This window comes from Mustelus asterias, chromosome 23 (assembly GCF_964213995.1).
Source record: "Mustelus asterias chromosome 23, sMusAst1.hap1.1, whole genome shotgun sequence".
Lineage (NCBI taxonomy): Eukaryota > Metazoa > Chordata > Chondrichthyes > Carcharhiniformes > Triakidae > Mustelus > Mustelus asterias.
Genome location: NC_135823.1, coordinates 66,401,674 through 66,425,147, shown reverse-complemented (window position 1 = coordinate 66,425,147; position 23,474 = coordinate 66,401,674). Strand labels below are relative to the sequence as shown.

General features: G+C 42.2%; 1 protein-coding gene across 3 annotated transcripts in view; it reads right to left on the bottom strand.

The window, feature by feature from the left end:
• Nucleotides 1–23,474, bottom strand: part of wdr90 (WD repeat domain 90) — a 79,299-nt gene that overhangs the window by 16,825 nt on the left and 39,000 nt on the right. For all 3 annotated transcript variants that reach the window (XM_078240846.1, XM_078240845.1, XM_078240847.1), the window contains 10 exons: nucleotides 19,820–19,981; nucleotides 19,121–19,249; nucleotides 17,596–17,723; nucleotides 17,266–17,303; nucleotides 15,304–15,432; nucleotides 13,357–13,536; nucleotides 12,133–12,230; nucleotides 8,379–8,475; nucleotides 6,428–6,549; nucleotides 3,678–3,834 (listed from right to left, as the gene is read on the bottom strand). In XM_078240846.1, coding sequence (XP_078096972.1) covers nucleotides 3,678–3,834; nucleotides 6,428–6,549; nucleotides 8,379–8,475; nucleotides 12,133–12,230; nucleotides 13,357–13,536; nucleotides 15,304–15,432; nucleotides 17,266–17,303; nucleotides 17,596–17,723; nucleotides 19,121–19,249; nucleotides 19,820–19,981 — 1,240 coding nt within the window. The remainder of the gene's footprint in view (nucleotides 1–3,677; nucleotides 3,835–6,427; nucleotides 6,550–8,378; nucleotides 8,476–12,132; nucleotides 12,231–13,356; nucleotides 13,537–15,303; nucleotides 15,433–17,265; nucleotides 17,304–17,595; nucleotides 17,724–19,120; nucleotides 19,250–19,819; nucleotides 19,982–23,474) is intronic.

The following is a 23,474-nucleotide window of genomic DNA, read 5'->3' as shown; positions in this document are numbered from 1 at the left end:
TGCAGCACCTGAAATATTTTGGCTTTGCTCTTGGAAATCTCAAAATCCCTACAGTACAGAAGGAGGCCACTTGACCTATCAAGTCTGTACTGACTCCAACAGAGCACCTTACTCAGACCCACCCGCACCCACACCACCCCCCCCCCCATCTCTGTAAATCCACGTATTTACCCCACTAATCCTCCTAACCCACACATCTTGGGATACCAAGGGGTAATTTTGCATGGCCAATCAACCTAATCTGCATATCTTTTGGAGTGTGGGAGGAAACCGGAGCACCCGAAGGAAAACTCACACAGACATAGGGAGAACGTGTAAACTCCACACAGTCACCCAGGCTGGAATCGAACCCGGATCCCTGGAGTTGTGAGGCAGCAATGCTAACCACTGTGCCACCGAAATGTCTCCGTCAATAATAGAAACAACGTGCATTCTGACGCATCCAGAAAAAACATCAATCTGAAGGAAATTAGGCGGGACTGATTCCAGAGAGCTTACTCAGAGTTTGCTTCTGCTTTTGTTATTCTGTTTTTCCTTTGGGAAAAAAATCTTGCTGAGAGAGGGTATATTAGTCATAAGCCATGTTTATCATAGCTAATGTATTTTTCCTTTTCTTATGATAGATTGGCCTCTACTTTCTCAGAAGACTAAGGAAATTTGGCATGTCAGCTATGACTCTCACCAAATTTTACAGATGCTCCATAGAAAGCATTCTTTCTGGTTGTATCGCAGCTTGGTATGGCTCCTGCTCTGCCCAAAATCACAAGGAACTACAAAAGGTTGTGAATGTAGCCCAATCCATCACACAAACCATCTTCCCATCCATTGACTCTGTCTACACTTCCTGCTGCCTCAGCAAAGCAACCAGCATAATTAAGGACCCCATGCATGCTGGGACATGCTCTCTTCCACCTTCTTCTGTTGGGAAGAAGATACAAAAGTCTGAGGTCACGTACCAACCGACTCAAGAACAGCTTCTTCCCTGCTGCTGTCAGACTTTTAAATGGACTTACCTTGCATTAAGTTGATCTTTCTCTACACCCTAGCTATGACTGTAACATTAGAAATAGAAGTGGCAAAGTTGGAGAAGTTGGAGAGTGGCAAATGTTGTGCCTTTGTTTGAAAAGGGCTGCAGGGAAACGCCTGGGAACTACAGGCCAGTGAGCCTCACATCTGTGGTGGGTAAATTGTTGGAAGGTATTTTGAGAGACAGGATCTACAGGCATTTAGAGACGCAAGGACTGATTAGGGACAGTCAGCATGGCTTTGTGAGCGGAAAATCATGTCTCACAAATTTGATTGAGTTTTTTGAAGGGGTAACCAAGAAGGTAGATGAGGGCAATGCAGCTGATGTTGTCTACATGGAGTTTAGCAAGGCCTTTGACATGGTACCGCATGGTAGGTTGTTGCATAAGGTTAAATCTCACGGGATCCAGGGTGAGGTATCTAAATGGATACAAAATTGGCTTCTTGACAGAAGCCAGAGGGTGGTTGTAGAGAGTTGTTTTTCAAACTGGAGGCCTGTGACCAGCAGTGTGCCTCAGGGATCAGGGTCCACTGTTATTTGTCATTTATATTAATGATTTGAATGAGAATATAGGAGGCATGGTTAGTAAGTTTGCAGATGACACTAAGATTGGTGGCATAGTGGACAGTGAAGAAAGTTATCTCCAATTGCAACAGGATCTTGGTCAATTGGGCCGGGGGCTGACGAATGACAGATGGAGTTTAATTTAGACAAATGCGAGGTGATGCATTTTGGTAGATTGAACCAGGGCAGGACTTACTCAGTTAATGGTAGGGCATTGGGGAGAGTTACAGAACAAAGAGATCTAGGGGTACATGTTCATAGCTCCTTGAAAGTGGAGTCACAGGTGAACAGAGTGGTGAAGGCGGCATTCGGCATGCTTGGTTTCATCAGTCAGAACATCGAATACAGGAGTTGGAATGCCTTGTTGAAGTAGTACAAGACATTGGTAAGGCCACACTTGGAATAATGTGTGCAATTCTGGTCATCCTATTATAGAAAGGATATTATTAAACTAGAAAGAGTGCAGAAAAGATTTACTGGGATGCTCCCAGGACTTAAGGGATTGAGTTATAAAGAGAGGTTGGATAGACTGGGACTTTTTTCTCTGGAGCGTAGGAGGCTGAGAGGTGATCTTATAGAGGTCTATAAAATAATGAGGGGCATAGATCAGCTAGATAGTCATTATCTTTTCCCAAAGGTAGGGGAGTCTAAAACTAAAGGGCATAGGTTTAAGGTGAGAGGGGAGAGATACAAAAGTGTCCAGAGGGGCAATTTTTTCACAGAGGGTGGTGAGTGTCTGGAACAAGCTGCCAGAGACGGGTACAATTTTGTCTTTTAAAAAGCGTTTAGGTAGTTACATGGGTAAGGTGGGTATAGAGGAATATGGGCCAAATGCGGGCAATTGGGATTAACTTAGGGGTTTTTAAAAAAAGGGCAGCATGGACAAGTTGGGCCGAAGGACCTGTTTCCATGCTCTAAACCTCTATGACTCCATTGTGCACTCTCTCCTTTCCTTCTCCATGAATGGTATACTTTGTCTGTATAGCACACAAGAAACAATACTTTTCACTGTATGTTAATATATGTGACAATAATAAATCAAATCAAAATCCTTAGGGTTAAAATAAGGATCAGGGCAGAATAAAACTGGATAGGAGCGGTGGAAAGCGAGGTAGTGAATTCTCTGCCTGAAAGGCAAGTCCTTATTGATTATTCCCAGAACCACTGAAAAATCCCATGATTTTCTACTATGAATAGGGTGTGGAGACAGCACCCCTTGTTTGCCTCAGCTGAAAAGGGGATCGAACCCCATGCTGTTGGTGTTAATCTCATCCACACATTAATTTCAATGTAGTCAATTTTACTCGAATTTCATTAACAAGCTTCTCCTTCCATTTTCAAACAGGGACAGCTGAATAAAATTAATGCTTACAAAGAGAAGTCGGAACAAGGCAACACTGTGGCCCCACTTTCATTTCATTCTTCTAGAAAATCAGCTTCAATTCCCATTGTAGCATCTAGCTGTTTCAAAGCTATCTATATTAATACACAACACTGCTGCAGCTGGATCATGGGAGAGTGATACCTGTTCAACAGATCCCTTAAAGTGCTTGCTGATTTATAAGTATACTAAACAGATAAAGATCGTGATAGAAGAGGAAGCTGGAACAGTAACCTAACAAACAAATTAGTCCAATGGTTCACAATTAACTCAATTTTCAAAAAGATTAAATATCAAAAAGTACTGCCTAATATGGTAAAAGTCCAAACGTACTTAGCCTTGATCTGGTCATTAGGAGGTGCATAAAAGAAAGTTCATAAGCAAGTTCATCCTTCCTATAACTTTTGTGGCATGGACTGCTGGATCACCAAAGAGCCATCCATTAACAAATGTATTTTTAATTTGCTGAACCAATCTATTCCTTGTTGCACCCAGCAGGTTCAAATATTACCCATTTAAAAAGAAAATCCAAATACCTCATCCCAGGGTGGGAGAATCAGTCAAAATTTGCTGAAACACTTTGATGTTTATTATTGTGACCATTAATTAAATACAGCCATAGCATAAATCTCTTCCACTTCTATAATTAGATCCTGTAAAGTACAATATCGGAAACAAAACTGTCCCAAGTACTTCTAAACCTACCAGCAGACATCAGGAACCGGTCATCTCTGGAGTAGGCCATAGCTTGTACCTCAGTCACGTGCTGAGAGAGTACCTTCTTACAGCAGCCACTGGTCACATTCCAAATAAAGATACTGCAACCATTCTTACCCCAACTTCCTGAAGCTGAGGCGAGATCCTTCCAGATAAAACAAACACCAATAATTATAAGGCAAATCCTCCATTTTCTGTGAAAGAATAAAATCACTACCTGAAGGATTGTTGCACCGTTTTTAATTTTCTGGAGCGGCAAGGTGGTTAGCACTGCTGCCTCACAGCGCCAGGGACCCGGGTTCAATTCCTGACTCGGGTGACTGTGCAAGCTCCACACAGACATTCTCCCCGTGTCTGCGTGAGTTTCCTCCGGGTGCTCCGATTTCCTCCCACACTCCAAAGATGTGCAGGTTAGGTGGATTGGCCATGCTAAATTGCCCCTTAGTATCTCAAGGTATGTAGGTTGGGGGATTAGCGGGATAAATACTTGGTTACGGGGAAAACAGGTCTGGGTGGGATTGCCCCTTAATGTCAGGGGGATTACGTGGGGCCTGGGTGGGATTGTTGTCAGTGCAGACTCGATGGGTCAAATGTCTTCCTTCTGCACTTTAGGGAATCTATGAGTCTAAGGAATTCCCCAAGGCCCAATTTATTCAACTCAAAGCTGAAGAAATGTGAACAAAACCCGAAAACTTCTAAAAATGCTCATCCTCCTTGGTTCTGAGGGGGCAGCGGACAGAATGGGAAGACAGTTAATCCTATCTTTGTTATTGCTGTTCCTCTAGGAGGTCATCTAATGTTTTCAGTTTGAACCTCAAAGTTGCACTGATAATGGAAAGAGCATGGCTTAAACCTTGTCTGTAACATTTTGAAAGGGTCACAAACTTGTCATTTGCGCCATCTGATTAAATTAATTGGTTCCCAGATGACCTTGGTGCACAGGTCCCAAAAGGAGTGATAAATAGAACAGAATGGTGAGTGTATTTTCTTTCTTCAAGTCAAGGTTTATAGAAGTATGCTGCAATACTATACATATTGATTGTTACAATTTCAGTTGGCGTTACTACTGGGCGGGAAGATTCCAGAATGGAACCCTGGCTCAGAAGACCGTAACTTTTACTTCTTTTAGAAAGTGTGGAGGAACAGTCACAGAAAAAAAAAGGTTAAACATGAAAGTTTGATTACAACAAAATACTCCTTTACTCCCCCCCCCTTAGCTTCGCAAATGTACTGTTTCAAAGATAACACCCCCACTCCGAAACCAAATGGTTGATACCACTCAACCAATCTTGTGGATTTCTTCTCTCAACGCACCCCCCCACCCCCCAAATGATTGTCACACAAGTGCTTCCAAACTCCACTCCCAAAGACACACTTTAAAATCTTCTTTCAAACAATGCTTTCCATTAACTGCTTGCATTAAGAACTTGCTCCAGGTTTTCCAACTATCCTTTCAAACAAAGTTTCTGCTCCAGTGTTTTAATAAGGAATCCAGTTCCAGGTTTTCCACCTCTCCTTCCAGGCTTCCTTCGTCTTAAATGCTTTTACCCAAACTCCGAGGTCCAGCCACCTATTTCCACAATTATTTTAATTCAAGTTCCACAGGCTGTAGTAATATCTCCAAATCTTAGAATCACTTTAGGTATCTTTTTGATTTCTCACTTGCCAACTTTTTATCTGTCAGGCTTCACTGAATAGTACTCTGTTCTAGTTCCAGTACCTCTTTGTTCCTTTAACCTCCGACCTATTGGAAACTTGATTTCATACGTACTTTAATTAGCTGTCCTTTAGATTTCTGTACTGGTTTTTTTAATACTTTATGGTATGGCTTTTCTTCTAGCAGTTGAGAGCTGTCTACTCTCTTACTTCTTAGCCCCAACTACTAGAAATTCATAGAATCTTACAGTGCAGGAGGCGGCCAATCGGCACATCGAGTCTGCATCGACCACAATTCCACCCAGACCCTATTCCCATAACCCCCACATATTTACCCTGCTAATCACAACACTAGGGTCAATTTACCATGGCCAATCAACCTAATCTGCACATCTTTGGACTGTGGGAGGAAACCGGAGCACCCAGAGGAAACCCACACAGATACGGGGAGAATGTGCAAACTCCACACAGACAGTGACCCGAGGCCGGAATTGAACCCGGGTCCCTGGCGCTGTGAGGCAGCAGTGCCAACCACTGTGCTACCTTCAGTTGAAACTAAATTCAAATAACATTACTTCCTATCCTGAAGATGCCCCTGCTTACTAAGCAACATCTTTTTACTTCTCCCAGCTTGTTTACTTTACACACTGTAACCCTCTCTAAGCACAATAGAAGCAGTTTGAACTGACCAAACCCCCACACAAAACCCTGTCTAACATGAATCTAACTGGAATTTTACTCCTCTTGCACAAAACCACTAAATTAAACCCACATATCTCTAATATTTAACAATACAAATATAGCTCATCTAAAACTACCAACATAAAATAATATGTTGGTAGTTTTTCTACCTCCCTTCTCCAACAAACTTCAGAGCACAAAGACAACTTTACACATTCTGCAGATCCACAGATTAAAAGCACGACAACTTCAATGATAATAATTGTCACTTAACCTTGAGGAAGTAGTCTTTCAATCTGTGCTGAAGACAATTTTATAAATGAGTAGATTAGCAACCAAATGGAACATCATTCATGGAGGTATGTAGGGGTATCCCTGTCACTCATGAGTGACAAGCGTACCTGCGCATCATGGCTAACTGCAAGAGTGGAGATCTCCTGTGTGTGACCAGTTAAGTGTCTCTGAGCTCCAGAATGCAAGTCTTCAATCACCACCAAGCAGCCGCAGGAATATGCAAAGAGTGCTGGGAGAGTCAAACAGAAAGAAGGACCATCAAAATAATAGCAGAGACACTGTCTAAACTTTTGAAAATGTATCAGGTCACTAGTAATTTATTAGGTCACTAGTAAACAAAATGCAACAAGCTGATTAGCCAGATGCAGGTTACAACTAGTTGTAAAAGCTGTATTTCACTGGTTGTTTTGGTACATGAAAGGAGAACATGAAACTGTTATTGACATGAATTTGTAGATCAGCCCATCTCTACAATAATCATTTTACCTAAAGAAATCTGGCGAGGTTTCATCAAGCTTTCATTTTGACAGGGCGGCATGGTGGCACAGTGGTTAGCACTGCTGCCTCACAGCGCCAGGGACTCTGGTTCGATTCCCAGCTTGGGTCACTGTCTGTGGGGAGTCTGCACACTCTCCCCGTGTCTGCATGGGTTTCCACGGGGTGTTCCGGTTTCCTCCCACATTCTGAAAGATGTGCTGGTTAGGTGCATTGACCCAAACAGGCACCGGGCTGAGGCAACGAGCGGAATTTCGCAGTAACTTCATTGCAGTGTTAATGTAAGCTTTACTTGTGACTAACGAATAAACTTCTTGTTTCTACTGGGATCAAAGGTTATGGGGAAAAAGCAGGATTAGGCTATTGAGTTGGACGATCAGCCATGATTGTAATGGATGGTGGAGCAGGCTCGAAGGGCCTCCTCCTGCTCCTATCTTCTATGTTTCTATGAATTGCAAAACAATTTTGTTCACTAACTTCCTGCTGATAGGGACAATTCAACAAGGACTAGCAATCTTCCACTATCTTGTCCAAGTGATTGTTCTTCATCTGTGCACATTTTCAAACATCAGCGGTTATTTCACTGTATAATAAATATCACAGCCTTAAATCCAACCTGACATCAATGTAGTTGCTCTTTCCAATAGATGTCACTGGAAAATGGGCAAAAACTGAGCCTGGCTAATTTTTTTCTCCATTACTGTGTCTAGTGATATCCTCATTATCAGTTCTCGGAGATCAGCTAACTTAATACAGACAGAGATTAAATCTCAATCCCAGTTTGAACAGCTCACCACAGAAAATGTTGCTTGATTAAACATAATTATATTTAATTTGCGTTTTAATCAAGCAACACCATGTCAGGTTTATTTTTAGCACTTTTGTAACAGTACACAGCTAATACATTTTGGAAAGCACAGCTAGTACATGACTCAGTGGTGGCCATTGTACAGGTAAAGCAAGGGTTAAAAAGTGAGAATTCATTCATATATTCATATCATAACCTAATTACATGCATGGTGGAACAGTGGTTAGCACTGCTGCCTCTCAATGTCAGGGACCCGGGTTCAATTCCGGCATTGGGTCACTGACTGTGTGGAGTTTCCACATTCTCCCCATGTCAACCTAGGTTTCCTCCTGTGGGTTTCCTCCCACAGACCAAAGATGTGTAGGTTAGATGGATTAGCCATGGGAAATGTGGGGGCTTACGGGATGGGGCGGGGGAAGAGGGCCTGGGTAAGATACTGTCAGAGTTGGTGCCGGCTCGATGGGCTGAATGGCCTCTGCTGCACTGTAAGGATTCTATGATTAATGCCCACCATAGTTGATGGAAAAGGTAAACTGAAAGGAAAGCCAATGCAGATGCAAACAAAGGTATCAATTTAATATGCATCTCAAGGTGGGTACAGCAGCCATAAACATGGCATAACATTTTTCACATAATGAGTACTTCCTTTCCAGATCATACATATTTCTCATTATGACTGATTACCCACAATCCAAATAATATCACCTTTCCCACAGGTTTACTGCATCCATTTTGGGTCATGTTCTAACAATTACCTGTATCAGGATTCCAGGCCATATTTCCTCTTCCATTTCCATTGTATCCAATTACTACTTTCAGCTTCAGATCCTCCTTCCCATCAGGAGGGACCGCCTATAAAGCAAATTCACAGAGTTCATTAACATTACTACATCACCATTAACTGCAAGCGATACTAGAGCAAACTGAATGTGGAATAAACCGCAAAGTGAACTATGCTAGATGTCAAAATTCTTTGTATTTTCGAATCAGTGCTGGCCCCCAATCAGCTAACCCACCTGCTCTGTGTGTGATGCAGATTACCAGATCAGATTATTACCAGAGGCAGTGTTATTCAGATCCAAGAAGAAACCAAAACCATACTCAGGTAGATGTTAGAGATCATATGGCATTATTTGATTTGATTTATTATTGTCACATGTATTAGTGTACAGTGAAAAGTATTGTTTCTTGCGCACTATTCGGACAATGCATACCGTTCATAAAGAAGGAAAGGAGAGAGTGCAGAATGCAGTGTTACAGTCATAGCTAGGGTGCAGAGAAAGATCAACTTAATGTAAGGTAGGTCTATTCAAAAGTTTGATGGCAGCAGGGAAGAAGCTGTTCTCGAGTCAGTTGGTACATGCCCTCGGACTTTTGTATCTTTTTCTCGATGGAAGAAGGTAGAAGAGAATATGTCCGGGGTCTGTGGGGTCCTCAATTATGCTGCTGCTTTTCCGAGGCAGCGGGAAGTATGGACGGAGTTAATGGGTGGGAGGCTGGTTTGTGTGATGGACTTGGACAGAGCAGGAGCCATACCAAGCTGTGATACAACCAGAAAGAATGATTTCTACGGTGCATCTGTAGAAGTTGGTACTAGTCATAGCAGATATGCCAAAGTTCCTTAGTCTGCTGAGAAAGTAGAGGCATGGTGGGCTTTCTTAACTATTGTGTCAGCATGAGGGACCAGTACGGGTTTGATAGCGATTTGGACACCTAAAAACTTGAAGCACTTGACCATTTCTACTTTGTCCCCATTGATGTAGACAGGGACATGTTCTCCACTACGCTTTCTGAAGTCGATGACAATCTCCTTCGTTTTGTTGACATTGAGGGAGAGATTGTCATCGCACCAGTTCACCAGATTCTATATCTCTTTCCTGTACTCTGTCTCATCATTGTTTGAGACCCGACCCACTACAGTGGTGTCATCAGCAAACTTGAAAATCGAGTTGGAGGGGAATTTGGCCACAGTCATAGGTGTATAAGGAGCTGAGGACACAGCCTTGTGGGGCACCCGTGTTGAGGATGATCATGGATCCTTACTGATTACTGATTGCGGTCTGTAGGTTAGGGAGTTCAGGATCCAGTCACAGAGGGAGGAGCCGAGCCCCAGGCTACAGAGTTTGGAGATGAGTTTCGTAGGAATAATGGTGTTAAAGGCTGAGCTGTAGTCAATAAATAGGAGTTTGACATAGATGTCTTTGTTATCTAGATGTTCCAGGGTTGAGTGCAGGACCACGGAGATGGCGTCTGCTGTGGACCTGTTGCGACGGTAGTCGAACTGTAGTGGATCCAGGCAATCCAGGAGGCTGGAATTGATTTGTGCCATGGCTAACCATTCAAAGCACTTCATAATGATGGATGTCAGAGCCACCGGACAAGAGTCATTAAGGTACGCTGCTTGGCTTTTCTATGGTACCGGGATGATGGTCGTCTTCTTGAAGTAGATAGGTGCCGCAGATTGTTGCAAAGAGAGGTTGAAGATGTCGGCGAATACCCCTGCCAGCTGATCCGCAGGATCTGAGTGCTCATCCGGGCCAGTCGCTTTCCGTGGGTTGACCTTCAAGACGGCTGCTCAGACATCTGCAATGGTGACCTCAGATACAGGTTCGTCCAAGGCTTCCAGGGTGGAGGACGTGTTCTCGCTGACCTCTTGCTCAAAACAGGCGTAAAATGTATTGAGCTCAGCAGGGAGGGATGCATTGGTGCTGGCGATTTTATACACCTTCATCTTGTAACCTGTTATGTCTTGCTGATCTTGCCATAGACGGTGGGGGTCGTGTGGCTAGCCTAGGATTCTAGCTTGGTCCGGTACTGTCTTTTGACATCTTTGATGGATCTCCTTAGATCATATCTGGCTTTCTTGTATAGGTCAGGGTCGACTGACTTGAACGCCTCAGACCTGGACTTCAGCAAGCAGTGGAAATCCCTGTTCATCCATGCTTTCCAGTTGGGAACATGCGGATTTGCTTCTCTGGCACATAGTCTTCTACACACTTACTGATGAAGTCAGTTACTGTAGTGGCGTACTCGTTCAGGCTGGTCACAAAGTTTTTAAATACTGACCAGTTTACTGACTCTAAGCTGTCTCGTAGGAGGTCATCCGATTCCTCAGACCAACACTGCACGACTTTCTTGGATGGATGCTCCCATTTCAGTTTTTGCTTATAAGCCGAGAGCAGGAGCACAGCCTTGTGGTCCGAAGTGTGGGCGGGCGATAGAGAGGTAGAAATGTTTGATATTTGTGTAGCAGTGGTCTAAGATGTTTGGGCCTCTGGTGGAACAGAAGACCTGTTGGTAGTATCTTGGTAGGAAGTTCGAGCTTGGCCTGATTGAAGTCCCCGGCCACGATGAACAAGGCCTCGGGATGTTTCGTCTCAAGGCTACTTGTAATGGCATATATTTTGTCCAGCGTGGTCTTCACGTCTGCGTGGGGTGGGATGCAAATTGCTGTAGGATAATAGAGGTGAACTCCTGCAGAAGGTAGTAGGGACGGCATTTTAGCATCAGGTATTCTAGGTCCAAACAAGAAATTCGCCAGTGTTGCTACATCTAGGCACCAAGAGGTGTTGATTAGGAGGCAGACCCCACCTCCCCTACCTTGCCTAAGCCGCTGTGCGGTCCATTCGGTGGATTGAGAAGCCCTCTGATTGCAGGGCACAGTCCAGTGAAGCAGAAGTGAGCCTAGTCTCCGTGAAACAGGAGTACACAGCAGTGTACCCCAAAGCAGAGACAAATTCTGCATTAATACTTGAAAAGTTAATTTGAAAATACAAGACTAATAACCTGGTGGGAATAGCAAATATAGCACTGCAGAAAAGGGCCGGGTATGTCTACTTTTAGTAGGTTCTCACGGAGAGGAGGAAAAGCATAAGAAGCAAGTGATTATGCAAACAACTGAAGGCTGTTTGTTCAGCTAGCTCCTGGGAGTAGATCATCTGTCACTGTTCAATGGGGAGAATAAAAGAAAAGTGGCTTGTCACTTATTTGGCTCGAAGCTTAACACATGCAGATCTGATGTTGCCACAGTGAACCTTGGCCAAATGTTCCTGCCTTTTTGAAAACTAAATGTATGCACAAAAAAAAACATGCAATCTCCATCTCTATATTCCACAGCAATATGAAGATAAGGCTTCAAAGATGAAGGGCAAAAAAGGCTTCAATTCTAAATGGTTGTCTGGCAGACAAAAGGAACTCAACCGATGCTCTGCTAGAGATTGATAGTGGATGATGCTTGGTCAACTCCAAACAAATCAGCACAATACAGACTCCTCTCAGCCAAAACACATTCTCAGGTCTCGTCCAAGTCTGGATTCCTAGTCCAAGAGAAGACAGACAGGGTTCTTCACTATTCTGGTACTTGCTCGATCAGGGTTTACGTATACTTGGATAGAACCAAGTGAAAACGTTCTCAAAACCATAAATGTACCAGCCATTTAAACTGACTCTGAGCCTTCTACTAGTATTGCAATTATACACAAACACAGGAATTAAAGGCATTAATTGTACCTGAGATACAGACGAGGTTTTGAATCGAGCAGCAAAATGCTTGTATGAATCTGGTCGTGTATAATTCTGTGGAAAATCCCCATCTCCAACCAGGGATGCTATGAAAGAAGAGTGTGTTAAATTCAACATGCACTCAAGTCAAGGTCTGCAACTTCATGTACTTTTGAGATCAATAGCAATGGGCAGAGTTTCGATGAAAAATATACTCTTCGCAGATACATTTGCTCATATAAATGTACAAAGAGGATATTCTAGATATAAATCATAGATACACAGGAGGAATAATCATGCTACCAATGTTAGATACAGAGATAAATGTGACTGCACTGAGTGATCTGAATGTACTTAGTGGAGCTTTACAAAAACAATATGGCATTATTTCACGCATGCAAAACCCTCTATTGGAGGATCTGGATACGGAATTGTGAAAAACTTCATATATTAATGAGGTGGGAAGAGTGTCTTCAACTCTGTTAAAGCTGTGATGAAAGTTCAGACACAAAGTCAGATATAAACAAACATGGAGGAAAAAAACCAAAGCACAAATCTCTCTCAGTATCGGCTCCCCTTTCCTCATGTACTTTATTGCCGATAGGCAGTTGATAGCTGACAGTGATATCTGTTTTCACTGAATACTTGATGTAAAATTTATAATCTAAGCTCTCTCGCAGGGGTACTGGAGCCAATGGTGCAAGTCTACATCACCAAGTCCAAAGAGTCATAGAATTAAATGTCACTTCAGTTTATGTAGCTCTAAATGCAATAGATTCCTTCCAATTGCAACAATGTTTCGTGTGACCAACTGTTGTCTGATGATCCAATGTTTAAAAAAAGTCATGATGTGGAGATGCTGGCGTTGGACTGGGGTAAGCACAGTAAGTAGTCTCACAACACCAGGTTAAAGTCCAACAGATTTATTTGGTAGCACAAGGTTTCGGAGTGCTGCTCCTTCATTTGATAAGATAACTTGCAGTGCGAACTATAAACTAGTTTACATACACTCTACTTTCAACGCTGAAAACCTGGTTCAAAATAACTCTTAGGCAGACTAGAGTAAGAATCAAGTTTCCAAAAGAGAGGGATCTGTTCACACCAGCTCTGCAATTTCTCCCAATGGCTGCACTGGTTAATTACAGAACAGAGGATAATGATTGGATGTGGTGAGGTGGAGCAGGGAGATGCAAGGAAGCAAGGGAAAGGAGCGATTTGCACCTGCTGAGTTACCTGGTTCTTCCGGCTCTTCCTGGTGCTCCTGAAGAGAAACAGTCCTCAAAAGAGGGGACACATCCTCTCCACAATGCATGCTTTCATGGACTTGAAGAAACGAGTCACCAATTCCTCGAATGGTGATCGAGTCATCTTTTTGATTGTGGTCATCTTTATGCTCAGCATCAGATAAAAACACTTGGAAGGAAAGAAATCCAGCAGAAATTGTTAGAATGAGCCGAATCAATCAACAGGAAGTGTTATATTTGTGCTAAGTATCACCTGATATTTGCCACAAATCACATATTAAACAACAAAATAGCAACTGTGACAGCTAAGCAACAGAGTTGTTTGAACAGATCAGGATGGCCCGTGACTTCCTGAGTGGCAATCAGCAGCAGATTACCACTCATTAGAGACTTAGCCATGTTTAAAATGAATAGCGCTTGTCTCATCCAACCTTCCTGAATCAGGGCAGGTGAGATTGAAGAAGCGAAGCACATCCCCATCTCTAGCCACAAAAGGAGGTGTGAAGGAGGACACGCATCCCCTGCCCCCCACCTCCTTTTTTAAAAAAATGGTACTCGCTGGCGGCGGGGGGGGGGGGGGGGGGGGATTGCCATTTCTGTGCGCGTATACAGATTCTGTATTTTCCAAGGTTATATTCAAAAATTATCTTATTGAATAGACTGAGTAGACTGGGACTATACTCATTGGAATTCAGAAGAATGAGGGGAGGATCTTATAGAAACATACAAGATTATGAAGGGAATAGATAAGATAGAAGCAGGGAGGTTGTTTCTACTGGCGGGTGAAACTAGAACTAGGGGGCATGGCCTCAAAATGAGGGGGAGCTGATTTAGGACTGAGTTGAGAAGGAACTTCTTCACGCAAAGAGTTCTGAATCAGGAATTTCCTGCCCAGTGAAGCAGTTGAGGCTATCTCGTTGAACGTTTTTAAAGGCAAAGATAGACAGATTTTTGAACAGTAAAAGAATTAAGGGATATGGTGAGCGGGCAGGTTAATGGAGCTGAGTTCACGAAAAGATCAGCCATGAGCTTATTGAATGGCGGAGCAGGCTCGAGGGGGCAGATGGCCTACTCCTGCTCCTAGATCTTATGTTATCTTTCACAGAATAATCTCTTTAGAACTGATTTTCTAGTTTGAATGCAAGGAGCAGATTGTTGTGACTGTGTACAATAACCGAAAAGGAGGAACTTCATAATTCAAATCTATCTACCAACAAAGTTTACCTTAGTTGGAAAAGTAAATTGAAATCCTCTCAACTTTTATAGTTAAAAAAAATAATTGGGGGTATCATGTGCTGTAAGAGCAGAAACAACTGCATTTTCACAAGCTCTGGTCCTACTCATCTTTTAATCCTTTTATTTATCCTGATGCACATCCCACAATTATCTAATTCTGGAGTTAATCCAGATGATGGTGGGAATCTGGAACTCACTGCCTGAGAGGGTGGGAGAGGTGGGAGTCTTCAACATTTAAGAGGCATTTAGCTGAGCACTTGAAGTGTTATAGCATGCAGGGTTATGGGCCAGGTGCTGGAAAATGGGATTAGAACAGATAGGTGCCTGATGGCTATGTAGACACCATAGACCAAAAGGGCCTCATTTGGTGCTGTAAAACTCTTATGACTATGAGATTTTAGGAAAGGACATCTCAACATAACAACTGCCTCTACTTGTTGGCAGTTGCATCCAGAATCTCATCACTAAAGTCATGTCACTTTAATGAGGCGTGAATAGCTGACTGAAATTGTTTGAAGGCCCAGCTTTACCCAAAACCAGTATCACGTTTTAACAGCAGCTAATAGCAGCTAAGTACAGCATCCACAATGATTGTGATGGAACATGATATATCCTTATCCTCACCCAATGACTTGGGGGGGTGGGGGGGGGGGGGGGGGGGGAGACGATGACACCTTGAATTGCCCTCGGTACTACTCACCATCCTGTACATTTCTTTCAATAGGACTGACATTGAGCTGTGGCGGGGAGGAAATGGGGACTGGCGCTGACTGGCGAGGCATCCCATTGTTTTGGAGCAGCTCACTTGCTTCTGCAACTGAGGGAGATTCTGAAATTTAAAAAAAGGGGGGGAAATTAGATTCATTGCGTAAAGGTTCAGTATCAATGCTGCTTATGAATTCAACTCAATGGGGGAATATATCCTTCTAGACAACATATGTGATTTTCAGAACAAAAACAGAAAATGCTGGAAAATCTCAGCAAGTCTGACAGCATCTGAGGAGAGAGAATAGAGTTCACGTCTCGAGTCAGGGTGACCCTTTGCCAGAGCTGATTTTGGATACAGGTTTGAAATCTGTAATTATAGTCATGATTCTGTGGGGAGAGTAGAGGGTCAGATATTTCCCCTGCACTGTGTAAGATGCTAAGTGACAGGCAAAAATGAAGGAAATGGAAGCCCAAGGTGTCTCACCCAAGGTGAGCCCAAGCCCAGCATGAGTCTACAGGCAAGTGTTGGTGCAACCACAGCACTTAACCTCATTTGATGGCTGATGAAGTTGAAACATGTTCTACATGAGACATTATAAGGAAGGATGTCCTCTATCATGTGCCTACACTATCCACACAGGTTAGCATGTGTCAAAAGAAAATGGAGCCAAATTTTAGATTACAGTTGGTCATTATTGTCACTGGGTGTGCCAGCTCTAGAGCATGTCAGCTACAGGTAACCTTCCAAAAGATAGCATGGCTCTAATGTGAAGTTGTACGAATTAAGTAATGGCATGGTGGGAAAATTGGTTTCTATTTGGTACAATATAAGGAAAACTGATCAAGCTATTTCAAAATGCCTGACCCCTGTAAGACCTGATAAGGCTGACTTCTCATAACTTAAGGCTGTATGAGTAAGACAAGATAAGGTCAGGGATGAAGGAGTCACCGACCTTTTTCTGTTCCATCAAAGGACAAGATATGGATATGAATGATGAGACAAAGAGTTCTAGGAGGTCAGCAAGTTATGACATGATTAATGACAATGCTTATGATTCTATTACTAATCGAATTCCTGAATATGCGTGACGCAAACTGATAACGATTATGTATAAATACTGAACTGATTCTGTGTGTAATTGTGGACTTGAGGAGGAATTAGCAAGTTGTACCAACTGCTCTCTGAACTCAAGTTTCAGCCAAAACTGCATGCAGTCTTTCATAAATAAAGGCTAATTATTTTGTCGGAATGAACTTTGTTGAGTTTTTCTATCACAGTCAAGAAGCAGGAAAGTTTCCACTTCAACACTAACATCGTGGGTGACGGTGTGGAATTTGCACATTCTCTCCGTGTCTGCATGGGTTTCCTCCGGGTGCTCTGGTTTCCTCCCACAGTCCAAAGATGTGCCGGTTAGGTTGATTGGCCATACTAAATTGGAGAGGATGGTTCCAAAGATGATAGATTTTAGCAATAAACATTAGGTTGGAGAAGCTGGGGTTGTTCTCCTTGAAGCAAAGGAGATTGAGGGGAGATTTGACACAGGTGCATAAGATTATGACAGGAGCAGATAAAGGGGGAACAAAACAAAAAGCTGTTTCCATTAGCTGACTTAAAAGGACCAGGGTCACAGATTTGAATCTTTGGGCTAGAGATGCCAGGGAGATATGAGGAAGAAGTTTTTTTTAAAAACGCAGTGAGTGGCAATGACGTGGAACTCACGGTCTTTGGGGGTGGCGGAATCAAGTGCAACGAATGGTTTCAAACGAAAATTGAATGAGCACTTGAGGGAAGTAAACTTGAAGGGCTATGGGGAGAGAGTGAGGGACTGGGACTGAATTAATGGATCATTCTACAGAGAGCCGATATGGGTTGAATGCCTCCTTCTGTGCTGTTATGACCATATTCCACTAAGTTTTAACATTACTCAATAAGTTTTAAGTGGTGAAAACTCACCAGCTCCATGAAGGGCAAATGGCTGAATTGAGGGAAGGCTGCGAAGGAAGAAAAATATAAACAATGAACAATCCATGAATAAACAACATGCCCTAATCATTTAAACTCCTTTCTAAAACAGCGTGCTGACATTCCTTACAAAATGGAACAATGTAAACTGTTCCAAAGAACAGAAACACTCAGAACTGTGTCATTCCAGAAAACAAAGACCAAAACATTTAAATCTTCCCAAAATAGCTAGGAGTCCACAAGCCCCTTTAAGTAGCCACCACATCCCAGAAGGACCAAAGGATTTCCCAGTGCACCGAGTACCAATTCCGCTTTACTTACTTGGTCTCCTGCTCTAGTGCAGAAGCAAGAAAATCCCAAACAAAGATTGCATCGCCAACAGTGATTACACTTAGCTGGTCTGGGGTGAATGCAGCTTGCTGAATTGGTTCAGAGTGACCAATGAACACCTGGTAAAAAAGAACATAAACACATGCAGTCTATAAAGCTGAATGACATGCTGAAGAAGAATCCATTTGCACAGCATCTCAATCGATCCAATCAGCTGGAAAATAAGACAAGTATTTCTGAGACAGACATCCAGCTATACAGAATCAAATGTTGTTACAATGAACATGAAACTTTTCTAGTAGGCAATATGAGTTGGTTTAAGACAATACATTATCAGATGTGAGTACCTATCATTTGTATGTGATTATACATATAGTGCATTTGTGGCTATAGGTCATAAGCAAGATTCTTCATTTTCAGTCTGCTTTGAGTTTCATTCCAGTTTCTCTCTTCCTCTGCTAAGGCATTGCTGGGGTAGAGTTTCAGACGTCAGAAGCCCACTTATCCAGCCAAAGTGTCCACTCTTTACATGTGGGCCTAGACAATATATTTAAATGTTGTTTATCTGTGTGATGCATCAAAACCAAATAATCTGGCTATTTCTGAGATCACCCACATATAACCACAGCTGGAAAGTTGGACAAACACCAGGGAATGGAAATCTTGGCAACTTCTTGAAACTAAGTCCAGTTACAATGTCAACAATGCTGCCTTGGCTGATATGAAGCAACTCACCACAGACTGAACAGAGAACTTTAGCAATTTACAAGGTTTCGAACTTTAGCAAGTAGTGCATTAATGCACTGCCATCAGGGGACATTTCTGACATTTTCTGATTTTTCATTTAAAATTGACTAATCAACATTTCCTTGCTAATGATTTACACAAGGTTAGAGTTACCTGTTTCAGTTTATAGTTAGCTGTCCTTCAGATGTATTCTGATGATAAGAACACTACAAATGCATAACACAGAGACAGTATTGAAATATATCTTAAAACTACGACCGTGAACGCTTGGATATAATTCCATCTGGGAACTCAATTATGATCAGTGCTTCCCCTCCCAGAACCCTACAGTGCTGAGGTGTAATGGAACTTCATCATGGCGTACTAGAAGGGTGATAGCCACATTGCGCTTCCATATCCTAATGAGCTGACAAGCTCAGTTGTGATTATAGGCACCAAGTAGAATCACAGAGATGGTCAAAAATCAGAAGTCACACCAAATCCCTCCAAAGCTCTTGATGAAACACAAAAGTAGTAATGATAAAATGTCCAAAAAGCTCAACTCTGATCGATCCTTTTATCTTTGGATGACATGCATCAGATTTCATGTGGGGGGAGTGAGGAAGGAGCGAAACCGAATTTTGAAAACTCGGTTCCTTCTTTATTCTTTCTCCACCTTAATGTATCTGTATATGAGATGTTAAACTAAACCCAGACTTCACTTGTGTATTTGTACTGAAGTAATGTCGGTCTAACATGTTCGGATAATATTAATACTGGAATTCCATACCTGGAAATTATTGTCCTGTTTCATGTGATAATCCCAGATTTTGATGACGTTTTCCCCAGTTGTCAGCAGATGCCGAATGTCCTCACTCACAGTTAAAGATGAGGAGATTGTCTTGTGTACATTACAAATCTATTGGAAGAAGAAAGCTCAATTACTGCAAAGAATTTATTTTCTGTAAAACTCTGAGAATAAGCATGCCCGCTCTACTCCACTAAGACTCTAGTTTAGAGCCTGTAATAATTCATTCAATATCTAATGCTTTTTCCCACTCTCAGATTATTAAAGATGATATTAGCATTGACCAAAGAGGATGAGGTACTTGAAGTAAATCAAAGTATTGCAATCAAAGGCTGTGAGCAACATATTAAACCATGTTATGACCAAACAATTAAAAAGGCCAATTTAGCCAAATGAAAACCCAACATTTTAATTTAAAATAAATCTAAACTGACACGAATGCCACTTACAAAGATCAGTTAACTTAGTTCAGGGAATTAATCTAGAATATTCCTGAACTGTGACAATTACTTAACCAACTAAGTCACCAGGCAACTGTAAACAAAGCTTTAAGAATTCTAAATATATTTTCCAAGTGTTGTAGCTTAAACTGTAGTATCCCTTTACAGTGCACCAATGCAATTATAGCATGTACCCCTAACTATGTTTTACCAAGAAATATCCTCAACATCAGGTATGTACCTCTCGAATCAATTTCCCCGTCCTTGCATTTAGCCACAATATCTTATTAGAGGAGGTAGTCACTAGCAGCTGGCTGATTGCAGCAGACGGATAGCAGACTTTGAGAGCAGTGTCGAGGGTGGTTGTCTCCAGGTCCAGAATACTGACATCTACAAGCATTATCTACAAGAAAAAGGGTATAGATGAAAACAGACTCTTGTTTTCTAGTACAATGTAGCTGGTACAAACAAACCTATGTGGTAGCTGGCACACCCTGGGACTGAGCACCATCCATGAACTGTGGCAAGGCTCACTTAAATTAGAAAAAGTTTCAGGTCACTAATGAAACCTGAATAATGTACACTTTTAAAGGAGTTAACTATTGCTAATAAAAGCAAATTACTGAGGATGCTGGAATCTGAAACCGATAGAGAAAATGCTGGAAAATCTCAGCAGATCTGGCAGCATCTGTAAGGAGAGAAAAGAGCTGACGTTTCGAGTCCTGATGGCCCTTTGTCAAAGCTGAAAAAACTATTGCTAATCATTGATTTTATCATGTTTGCTTTAATACGTGATGCAGATGATGCCAGAAGCTTTTCTTCTTTGTTGTAAGTATTAACTATGATAGTTCAGTCACATTCAATAAATCAATACCATATGCTAATATGGAGTCCATATTAGCTGTAAAGTGCCTAATCAGAAGGTGAGGTGCTGTTCCTCCAGTTTGAGCTTCACGGAAACATTGCAGTAGGCCCATAACGGACATGTGGGCATGAGAGCAAGATGGTAAGTTGAAATGGCAAGCAATGGGAGGTTGGTGCCATGTTTGCGGACTAAGTGAAGGTGTTCCACAAAGCAACCACGCAATCAGGCTGCGAACTTTCTCCTCCACCATGACCCCCTTTTTTAATCCAAAACCTTTTTGTCCAAATGCAACCATTTGCCCAACAGCCCCCACCTCAGTCACTTGTTCTATCATTTTGCTATTTTACCTCTATGCCTCAACACTGCCATTAACACATCCTTGCCTTATGCTCTAAATGTCTTTTCCGAACTCTTCCAGCTCACACCTATCCCAGACCTTCTACTTCATTCCGCCCTCTCCACCCCCCTCTTCTGAAATACGTGCTAGTTAGGTGCATTGACCCCGAACAGGCGCTGGAGTGTGGTGACGAGGGGATTTTCACAGTAACTTCATTGCAGTGTTAATGTAAGCCTACTTGTGACTAATAAATAAACTCTTTATAAAATCCATCACATTTCTCTCTCTCTTTAGCCCTGAAGAGTCTCACTGATTTTAAACATTTAACTGTTTTTCTCCGCAGATGCTGCCAGACCTGAGTTTTATCAGCATTTTCTGCTTTTATTTCAGCACTTCAGAATCTGCACGGTTTTGCTTTTAGTTTACTTGCTTAAAGTCAGACAGAGTTGGTCAGAGGCCAGCCAGCACAGTCTCACAGTGCATCATTACTGGAGCTCCTCATGGAAGCTTTTCCATCTATTTTCAGCTACCTTATTAATGATAATTCTCCAGTCATAAGGACAGAAGTGGGACTACCTGCTGATGATCCCCATGTTCAGATTCATTCACAACTCCTCAGAAAACAAAACAATGAAGCAAATGTCAGCCCACACTAGGACCTAGCTAATCTCCTTCTCGGTCTGACAAGTGGTATGGAATAGCCATGCCGCATAAATGCAAGCTGCTGACCTTCTACAAGAGAAGTCTTAACCATCACACCTTGACCTTCAATGGGATCACTCTTCCCATGGTTAGGCACTTATTAATATGATGGGTGGCTGAGGGGAAAAGAGGGGGAGTTTAGGTTACCCAGCTGTATTGTTACAACTGCATAGAGAAATTCAGAATCCACGTTATTTACGGAAAGAACCAAGTCACAGGATTCCACTCTGAAAACAAATGAATTTAATTGTACAAGAATCAAGTAATGCAAATGTGACGAAATAAACATTGTTACAAATAACTACCAATGCTTTACATTGGAAAACACAATAAAGACAACCATATACTGGAGGCAAAAGTCGAACTAAACCTGCACCTTTTTCACAATGACTCCCCCAGAAAGTCTTTGGCTACTTGTAAGGTTCTAAGATTATACACTGAACTTATCCACAGCTTCCCTGTAGGATTCTGAATTTCACTCGCAATTCCAAAAACATTCCATCTATGGCTGTTCCACAGCTCTTGGCAGATTCCAACTGAACAGCTTGCTTTACTGTGACGGTTACTGTGGGATCTTCCTCTGGTTTCAGGTTAGGCAAAATTTTCCAGCCTCTCTCTCCCTCACGAAAACCGCCTCCAAACTGAACACAAACTCCCACCCTTATTCCATGCAGTGAATGATAAAGTTATTGTTTTCTTTGCTTAAGGTGCAGGACTGGCTAACATTTATCTCTTTGATCTCTCCTACTCAGTGAGCTGCAAGTATCTTTGTCTGTTCCTGAGCTGAGCTGCTTGCTTTTGTTAGCAAAAACACAAATTAAACGAAGGAACCTCCCTAACTCCAAACAGACCATCTCCACGAACGTGGCTTGCTTGGGATGTTCCAAACAGAACTGTAAACTGTTACCTTCGAAACCAAACCTTTCTAATCAGCAGCCCACATCAATAACTTATATTTCTAATGGAGTCAACTTGCTGGGTTCATCCAGAAACGCGGACTTTTATAAACTGCTTTTAGCTTCTTTTCATCTGAGAACTACATATATAGTTTGAATATTTTGTTGAGATAAATGAAGACCTCTTTGTTCTCCCTCAAGCTCCAAGATGAGTGATCTATTGTTTCAAGTTTCCTCCCTTCTAATTCTGACATTATTAACTCAATGCAGATCACTCTTATTAAGTGTCGCTACTTGGTGTTTTGGCAATTTTTAAGACCAGAATTTTAACTACCATATTCTTACAAACTTAACCACCCCTCCCCCCCCCCCCCCCCCTCCAAAAATCGAAAGTTACCTCGAAAATATTTCTATAAGGCATGAATATTACAATATCAGCAATGCGGCCACAAGACCATAGCAGAGGCCAGGAAGGAGTGGGTCAGCTCCTGACTTCTCAAAGCCTGTCCTCCATTTACCAGGCTCAAGTCAGGAATCTGATGAAATACTCACCACTCATCTGGACAGTTGTAGCTGCAACACAAAGCATTCCTGTGGGAACACTCACTGCTGAGCACCCCCCAAAGGCATGCATCATTGTGGCTTGAACAAATATCTGTTCCTGCATCCCTGTTGGGTTAATATCTCTAAAATTCTTATCTAACACCACCATGCTATCATCATCATGAGGAGTGCACTGGTTCAAGGAGAAGAATCACCACCACCTTCTCTGGAAAACCAGGAATGGGCAATAAAAGTGCCCTTGCTTCACATCTTGCGGGAAAATCAAAATAGATACTTTGTATAGAATTGTCACATAAGATTTTACAGCACTGATGCCTCACAAGCCGAATAATTCTCCTAACCTTACTGCTGCTTAAAAATAGCAAGGAGAGAGTGAACATTCTTCCACAGGAAGTGAGAATTTTTATAGAATTATCAAGTGGCGTTTTTGTCCAACTAAAGGCCAGAATAACATCAGCCGAAACTGGGGATGGGTTAAACAGACTTCCCACCCATTTGAAGCTACAAATGACTTGCACAAGAAACCTCTGCT